The following is a 9,380-nucleotide window of genomic DNA, read 5'->3' as shown; positions in this document are numbered from 1 at the left end:
GAGAAACGTTTCTAGGCATCACAGTAGGAGAGAAAAAGCTTAAATGTGCAAGCTGAATGTACTCCAGATACCTACAGAGAGGAACAGGGTTTTTAACAGTCAGACCATTTAAGCCAAGCTCATGATTTTGTGATTTCTTCATGCATGATGGTGTTTTAAAATCCATCAAAATCATTGTTAGGATTGACCGTCCCTTGTGAAAACAGGTGGGATTCATTGTCTGAACTCATCTGAGGTATTGTAGATTATCTGAGACACCTGCACGGGGCTGGCAGACTTAAGATACCCAGCCAGACCTGTGCTCCTGCATCGCAGCAGCTTTAGGCCAAGTGGGTACCCTGCAGTGCCTGAAATGGTACTTAACAGCTACAGAGAGAAAGCTGGATCCCACCCTAACAGCTTTCCAAGTGTGAAAAACTTGCTTGCTCACGGTCCCGAGCTGTGCTGTCAGCTACCCAACTGCAGCGTCTCTGAATGTGCTCCGCTGGCATTCGGCATGGTGACTACAGTCACAGAACAAGGAAATAAAAGCATTTCCTCCCTCTGCCCCTCCATGAAAAGGAGAGGCGTTCATGGCAAATGTAAACACAGCCCAGGTTTAGTATGCACCTGCGTAACCATCCCTGGGGGCTGTTCCTACAAGGTGAACCTTACATCATCATGGTCACTCTCATCACCACCGCATCCCGGCATCTGTTTGGTCCAGTGACCCTCTGAGGAACTACCCACCACGCAGGCTACACCCTGGCTGTTTTGTGACAATTAGGCTAGGGAGGACACTCACCAGTACTTGTTTTCCTTAAAAGTAGTATCCAAATCCAGCTCTTTGAAGATGAGAGGAGCAGGGCGTCTCTCCTGTAGTGATTTTCCTAAATCATAAAGTGTATTTTCCTCACTCTCTAAGAAGCTTTGGTGGAAATAATGCAACTGAGACACAACATCGCATAAGCAGCTCACATCACTATCTCCCTTGCACATTTCTTAGTGTTTTCTTTCCGCTCCTACAGCAGAAGGTATTTTCATGTAATGAAACATGTAATTTATTTTCTACAATTTCTATGGTTTCTATAATTACAGAATTAGAAGAATAAGAATTTAAAAGACATTTCTGTAATTTATTCATTCGCAGATAACCTAACTGTATATTCTCTACCTATCGCTATTTGCTCGAATACATTACATACCAGCAATAGTAACTGCTTTAGTGCAACAGGAGAGATGGTATTGCTCTTGCACCCCCCCTCCCACTCTAGCAATAAAAATCATCTTGCAGAAAGCAGCCTCCAGAACTGCCAATTATATGACATTAAAAAGCCAGGTTACTCAACAAAAGGCTTGGCTAGAGAAATGATTGCAGGTATAAAGAGCATGGCATGCATATGATCAGATGCCAAGGAAGGTTTTCAGCAATTCCAGGCAAGGCACTTTTTTGGGTCCCATGAATTCATGCACTGAACGCCACTAGCAGAAGACTCAATGCCGACACTGGCAAGCAGCCTTGCCCACAAGTCCCTTTTTCCATCATCACCCACGGTACAGAAATGTTGGGTTTTTCCCATGCTCTCTTCTGGAGTGAAACAACTCTTCCTGAAACAAAACCCATCTGCTGTTTCGGTAACTTACTTGCTCAACAGACACTCCCAAAATGCAGCGCAGACATGGCTGAACCAGTTTTGGCTTCCTTTGCTGTATACAAACATGCAAAGTTATCCCAGCAGGCTCTGACCCCTCAAACGTCACATCCCCTTTTGTTTCATGCTATTAATTCCAGTGGGCTGCAAAAAAAACCCCAGCCCTCAGATTACTTCAGACTTTTGAACTGAAAACCGCGCAAAATGTACTGAAAATAATAATTAGGCCTTATCGTCATGGCTACACAATGTGGGGCCAGAGGAGATGTGCAGCCAAACACCATGAGCGCAGACCTGGCTGGTGTGCTCTAGAGAAGGCTGATGCTGAGCAATGCGATGCTGCTGCAGAGCTCGGCCTGGGGCGAGGGACTGCTCCCTGTAGGGGAGCCGCCTTTGGCACCAAAGCTGTGGCCACCGTCTGTCCATGAGGACGTGCGTGGCAGGGGGAATGCCAAAGGTTCTGTAGGGGTATCTTACTTCATTTTGGAAACACTGACATTATCTGAAGGGGGTACGCTCCGCACACAGAGGTGTACCAAGACTGCTCGTTTGATGCAGCTCCCAAAAGTTCACGGCTCCCACGAGCGCTTCTCCACTGCCAAAGAACTGCCAAAATTGACAAGAAACAAAGCAGCTTTTAGACAAGAAAATCGACGTGTCCTGGGCCTTCTTGGCAGCTGACAACTGTCCTGGGTGGGGTTTAGCATAAGAAAGTGTGAACAGAGAGGGTTTCTGCTCCTGAATCGAGTTGATTTTGAATCATTTGCTGCTTCTGCCCTGCAACGCCCTTGCAGCCCTCTAACGCTGCAGTCCTTCTCTGTCCCTGCAAGTCATCCCCATATCTCCTCTCCATCCCACACGCTCGTTCTCAGCAGGCTTCTGGCTTGGTACGTTTCTGATACATCCAAACTGACCAGTTGACCTGGTGGTTTTCCAAATCACTTGTGACCTTGGGTTCCTTTCAAACCAGCCCTGTTCTGATGCAATGTATACAACTTCATGACACAAACGCTTCTTGTTTCTGCAGATTTTGTACTTCCTTTCTTTAAAGCATTAAAAAAAAAACAGATCAGAGAAGATTGTGTGAAGAAACCATGCAGCTGCAAGCCAGAGGTTTTAATCCCTCCTCTGTCACTAGCTTGCCGTGCAATCTCTGCCCTTGGGCATGCAGCTCCTCTGTGACGCTGTTCTCCCCAGGGGAACCAGTAAATAACAGGCATTATTTGTTGGTGTAATACCCTCCGAGATGTAGGCAAGAAAAGAGGATGCAGAGCATGTGCTGGTGAAAAAAAACGCCAAAGGTTAGGCATCTGCGAGCCACACTGCTGAGATAACCACTGCCCACCTGCACCCCAGCAGCACAGGCGGGCAGCAAGGGCACGAAAGGGACTGTTGGGGCTAAAGCCGTACAGTGCAGCATCCTTGGCACGCTGTACTCCAGGAGAAGAGCATGTGCTTCCTCATAGAGCATCTGCCTGTGTCCTGAACCAGGGGACTGCATTTAAGGATTTGGTACTTGAACATGCAATTGGGGGGGGGGGGGAAGAATAGAATAGAATAGAATAGAATAGAATAGAATAGAATAGAATAGAATAGATATCCTTTTTAAAGACTCCTCCACTTTCTTTTGACTGTTTTTGTTACCCCAGCCCCCTCCTCCCAGCGCTGCACCACAAGAAAGGATCGCCCCAACTCTGCTCTCATTTTAAAATGCTTCTTTTTATTTCAGTGGTTGTACATTGGGTGAATGAATTTAACGTCACAACAGAAATAGAATGGCTATTTAACAGACCACTAGTAGTTATATGCTGAAAAAGAGTGAATGGAGGGGTTTCTTTTAACTGTTACCGAAATATTCATCGTATGCGTCGTCAATTATATTGGATGAGAGAGGCAAACAAAAAGGTATTTTAGTGAGGTGCTGTATCCTTTGAAGAAAATAAACACTGAGACATCTCAAGTAACTTGAAACCGTGTCCCAGCTACAGTATTCGCTGTCTCCGTGTTGGCCCATCTCATGGTTCTTTTAGGGGGTTTTATTTGTTGGTTTTTTTTAATTAAACAAAGCATTTAAAATTTAATCATTTTCATTAGACTTTTTTTTTTTTAAATATAAACAAAGTTTTGGCAAATAATATTTATACAGAAAAATAGTTTTAGATCTTCCCAAATTTTGAAATAGTCTATAAAATTACTTTATAAATAAATAAAATGCAGAATCTGTTGTACACGTATTTGCACATCTCTGTAATTGCCTCCTTACTGTTGGCATAGGTTTGTACTTGTACAGTTTTCAGGAATATTACAAAGTCATAAAGTCGGAAAGTGGATCTCTTATTAAAAATACATTTTTCTCTTTTTGTCTGTCAGTTTATCTGGATGAAAGAAAGACCTGATGTATCTGAAGCTTCGTCATCCATGGGCAAAAAATAGTCGTATTGGATTAATTGTAAAAAACATAGAATAACAGTTATTTCGAAACATAAAAAGTTCACACAAAACAATGTCTTGAAGAGTTATCTACATAAAATATTTAAACAACATGGATAATTTACCATTTAGTATTATACAATAAGCTACCCAAATGCCTAAATTAACTATTATAAAAAAATAAAAACAACTTTGACAGATATAGGCAAGTTGCAGTGTCAACTACCTAGTTATAATGACTGAGAAAGTCTACAAATATTAGTGTTTTAATAGTATATAATGGTGATACCTTAACTGCTAAAGTAACAAGTTAAGATACGTTATTTTTCCACAAATTAAAACTAACGCAACGTTACAAGCACTATGTTAATTTTACAATTGAATCGTGATTATTTTCTTCTTTCGGATGATCAAATCTCCAGCTTTATATATAAATAGATAGTAATTAGACATCGGACAAACAAGATTTAGCCTGGAAAATAATTTCCTAGACAAATAATTATATGGTTAGTGCCTTCAGTCGTTCAGAACAGGCAGTGCTGCCAAAGTTTAAAATAGTTTACAATCAATCTGAAGAGGTTAAGTTAAAATACTGCAATCACTAATAATGTCCACATAGAAAACTTATGCTGCGAACAATTATACATAATATCCACTTATAACAGCTGTCTTGCTTTTTAAACAATAATTTAAAAACTATGTCATTTATGTGATACATGTGCAACATATAAAATGTGAAATATGAAATATTTGGTACAATAGTGCTTGAAACAAATCTCAAATCAAACAAACGAAATTTTAATTATACATATATAATTACCTTGTAAATCAACAAAGTATTTAAAAAAGTAAACAACATTAAAATCTGCTTCATCCATATATATGTATGTATGTATATATAATATGTATATAATTGTATTAAAGATATCTTCATACTTTTGTGACATAAAATATGTTTTTAAAGAAAAACAATTAAAAGAACTATTTTTTTCTCCACTCTAATCTGGTTACAATCGTAGAATCCAATTAAAAAAATGCAAATACAGTAACGATTTATTAAACTGAATCTCGTTCTACATTCTTAGTGTTCAGTTACTAGTCTAGATTAAAGTCACCTATGAAGTTTCAGTGACTCAACTGAAGTTTAATTAAATTAGAGTATCATACAAATGTCTTCATCTACAGCCTTCTTTTTCGCCTTTTCTTTTGTTAGTTTGGTCTTTTGTTTGTTTGCTTGTTTGTTTGATTTTACACTTCTAGAAGTTACTTCTTAACAGCTCGGATCTTTTTGGTAACCTGACTATGAGTTTGAAGGATTATTCGCTTCCGGTGAGATTTGACTGTTGGCATCAGGCTGACTTTCATCAAGTCTGATGTGACAAAATTTAGGCACTTCTGCAAAGTCTCTTTTAAAAACATTATAAATATACTTGTAAAATAATATTCTCAAGACTTTGTTCTTTTGGGGGTTGAAAGGGGTACGAAGGTCATACTGTGCAAAATTTTTAAATTTTCTTCTGCTATTCTGCTATGGTTCAAATGCAACTTCTCCATACAAGTCAAACACCAACCATATGCATCTAAAGAATTTGTGCTTTACTTTGGACTTCTGGCTAAAAATATTCAGATTGGCAGGGTGAGGTGAAGGACGCTGGGCTGCGTTTCACTTCCTCCGACTTGGAATCAACTCGCTAGGGGAGCAAGACCAAGATTTTGTTTTAGCAAAGAGAAGAAAAACCTGCAACTGGGATAAGTTTTTAGCCAATCAAACTTAATTATTGCTAAGCTCGAAAGATTCATAAACACTGAATCTCACGAGGCTAACTTAACTGGACCATTTCCATTAGGTATAGTTATGGAGAAAAGACAATATTTGCAAGAAGTAAACTATGCTTAGAAAATCTTTAAAACTAAATGTTACCCTTTATGTCTTGAAACATCACAGCTGGTATCAGGTAGTTAACTATTTTAGGTTGGAGTATAGTAAGCATACCATATTTAATATTCATATATGACATAGCAGCACTAGCTTTTTCGAGTTTGTGATTTGTCCATAAGAACAAATTCTTGACTTAGCATGCAGTTTGTGGCAACTCTAGAGAGGAGGAGACAGGGTAGTATGTACAGTAGCCGTGCTTGGCCGTCCGCAGGGAGGCTTCGTGACACTCTGTTCCGCTCCTGCCAGCTATTTCAGGATTATCTGTTAAGAGAAAGGAAAGCGTGATTGCGCTTTTAGGTGATGTGGGCAGAGCAGTTTGCCCAGACAGCCGGCACTGGACTAACTAAGCTCGGGCGCAGCTCGTATGGGACAGCATCCCGTATCCTCATGCTGCCTGGGAGGCGTTTGCGCTTCACAAACCTGGTCGTCTTCCCATGCACAGGTCCTCACATGTGTGAGGACACGCAGAGGGGGTATTTTATGTGTCAAAATACTGGAGACCGCGCCAATGCACCGATGCTACTAAGGAAAGGCCTGGCCGTAGGTAGGGTGCATACCCTCAGCCCGGCTGTCAGTGGAGCGGGGAGCAGCCCTGGTCTCCTGAGGAGGCTCACAAGTGCGTCAGTGCCTGCTGCGGTTCTCCAGCTCCCACCCTGCTCCCACAAAGTCAGGAACGACCAGGGGAAACAGTGGAGGCAGGGCGCCTCGACACTAACAAGCAAAAAAATGTACTGGGCTGGGTGTTTTCAACAAACTAAAGTGTTTTTTCAATGCACTTTCAACAGCTGCTTATTTCCTATAAAAATTGGCAGCAGGTCGGCAAACTTGAGAGGTTTTTCATGCTTCCTTATGTCAGGAGATCCAGGGGGATGATCGTAACAGTACCTTTGTGTGCCTAGCTAGTCACTAACCTTGCTGCTTTACCTCCACAATGTCTCAAACTGAGGGTGAAGCAACCATTTTACAGCCCAAAATTCTCACGCTTCCAATACTGCAAAGGTTAAATACACAATGTGCCCAGCAAGAGACTCAACCTGCTCACAGTATTGGAAAACAGTTCAGATTTCCACCACCTGCCTGACACATCTGTCAGTGAAAGTGATGTCAAAAGCCAGGGGTGTGATGTTTTGTCACGTCATTGCTAATCTGTGCTCTGGACTTAAGCACAGGTCAAGGAATCAGACCACATCGGCTGCTCTTCCTGTTTAATTTGGCACTTGACATATTTTTAAGCTGTATTTGTAGGTGGTATGCAAGACAGCCATGATAGCACTTTGACCTACTTGTGTATTACGAAGCTAGACCGCTGCTTAATGCAATATGTATTTCAAAAGGAAAAAAAAAAAGAGGTTTTGAAAATAACTTTCAGCAACATACTACCTCTGACATACAGACTGCTAAAAAGAAACACGCTTGCCTCTGCACGGAGGGCGCTTGTTCGAGTCCCCTGCCTGGTCACCTTTTAACACACCTGTAGCCACTGCATGAAGGCTGCTCTGAAACCAGAGAGGATTGCTTTGTTCTAGGTACAGCACGGCACGGCATGCCACCAGGACTCCTAACTATTGCCTAGAGACCTCAGCCAACAAAAATATTGCCAATGAGATGAAGCATTTGCAGCAGCGACGTAAATCCTGTCGCACCTGAGAGTTGCCCTCCTTTCTCCCAGAGGAGAAGGGGAAGAGCCTGGTTCTGGAGAGAGGCAGGGTACACAAAACCTCTGAACCCCAGTTCCTACAGCTTTTCCCTTCTGCTTGAGCTTGCCATCTGACTGACACAGCAGGAGTGACAGCCCCCGTTGCTCTGGGAGGCCAGGGACCGTCTCCATCGCTATTTGCGCTCTGTACAAAACTACCAGCTCCCTGACCCCACCTAACTTGCTGGCATGCCAGAGAGTCATCTCTGATTACCATCAGCACTGAAAATCTGGTGACACGCGAGGCCCCATTGTAGTGACATTGTACAAACACCTGCTGCTCCAAAGGGCTTAACATCTAAATACATCATACATACAACAAGGACTTATATTTTTAATGAACTTCCACCCATTGTGAGTTTGTTAGCTTATCGCCTATCTTCTGTTTCCTATTGAAATAACAAAGAAATACCTTTGCTGGAATAATGAAGCCCTGCCTGTGACAGCCTTCATCCATCTACAGCATGGTGATTTGACAGTATGTACCAAGAACTAGCCGTGCTCAAAATAAGAAGTGACCAAGATTATCAGCACTGATATTTTTAGCATGTTACAACCCAACATGTCAATGTAATTAATAAAGCAGCTTTAGCTATACTGGGTTAGCCATAATCACGCAAGTGTATTTAAAGGACCCTAAGGTCTGAGTGTATTTAAAGGATCCTAAGGTCTGATTTAATGGGACATTACCTGAAATCTACTCAGTGTAAAAATACCCAGAATTTCAGTCACTGCAACTGCCTGCATCGTCTGCCAACTTTTGAGGGGATAAACTTGCATTTTCCTACAGCTTTTTTTCTCCCTGTACAGGGAGACAGCTCACTGCCCCTTATGACAAGACATCCTAAAAGGTCAAACAGCCCCACAGGACTGATGCTCCTAATTCCTCCAGAAGGGGTGACAGAGGAGGCAGAAGGCCTCATCTCAGGCTGTATCTCGGGAAAAGCGTAGGACTATCCCTGGCACTTTGATTAACCCAAGTGCAGCTCACCCTGCTGCCTGCCAGGCAGGACGGAGGGGTCCTGGACAGTGTCGAAGAGCAGGGACCCCATCTCTACTACGCTCTGGCAAGTGGCAGAGCCCAGGTAAGGACTTCCACCGCCCCGTCCCTATTCCTGCCATTTCTCCCCTCCTCTCGAAACTCAGGAAACAGCAAAGACAATGTAAACACTTTCCTTTTGTGCACAAGCACGTCCTGTTTAGGCGGCTGCGGGTGCAGGAGCAGCTGGAGCTCTCCCCACTGCGGGCTTCTTCCCACTGCCAGTGGCTACGGAGCTGGCTTGCTCCCACCACATCGTCCTCGCTGCGCCACCGCTCGTGCAGGGCATGAAAGTAGGGCATGTTGCACCCTGGCTATTTCTAGTACACGTAGGAGTCCTCCTAGGAAAAAAAACCTCAAGTCTCTCCTTCAGAACAAGCTTCTCCAATCCGGAGATGCAGAACTGAGGAGCTAGTTTTTGGTTTTGTTTTTTTTTTTTAAAATCTGAGCCACAAAGAGTAATATATATCCCATAGCCTTTAATTATCTGTTCACACCCTATTTCTCAAAAGATATCACAACCCTGACATAGCTACATACACATGTATCACCTTCTGCAACTGGTTTTTTCACTGTGTCTGACAGAGAAACATAAAATGCTGAACTACTTTACATGGAAAACACACTGAACCTCTTCTGTTTCAT

The 9,380-nt window shown here is 42.5% G+C and overlaps 1 protein-coding gene across 12 annotated transcripts in view; it reads right to left on the bottom strand.

Annotated features, from left to right (window-relative positions):
• Positions 1-3,331: 3,331 nt before the first annotated feature.
• MBNL2 (muscleblind like splicing regulator 2) overlaps positions 3,332-9,380 on the bottom strand; it is a 113,303-nt gene continuing 107,254 nt past the window's right edge. For all 12 annotated transcript variants that reach the window (XM_075089775.1, XM_075089811.1, XM_075089825.1 and 9 more), the window contains one exon: positions 3,332-6,261. In XM_075089775.1, the coding sequence (XP_074945876.1) occupies positions 6,134-6,261 (128 nt within the window). In that variant the 3' untranslated portion in view covers positions 3,332-6,133. The remainder of the gene's footprint in view (positions 6,262-9,380) is intronic.

This window comes from Phalacrocorax aristotelis, chromosome 1 (assembly GCF_949628215.1).
Source record: "Phalacrocorax aristotelis chromosome 1, bGulAri2.1, whole genome shotgun sequence".
In the NCBI taxonomy this organism is placed as follows: Eukaryota; Metazoa; Chordata; class Aves; order Suliformes; family Phalacrocoracidae; genus Phalacrocorax; species Phalacrocorax aristotelis.
The sequence above is the reverse complement of the archived record's forward strand: the minus strand, read 5'-3'. Positions and strand labels throughout refer to the sequence as shown.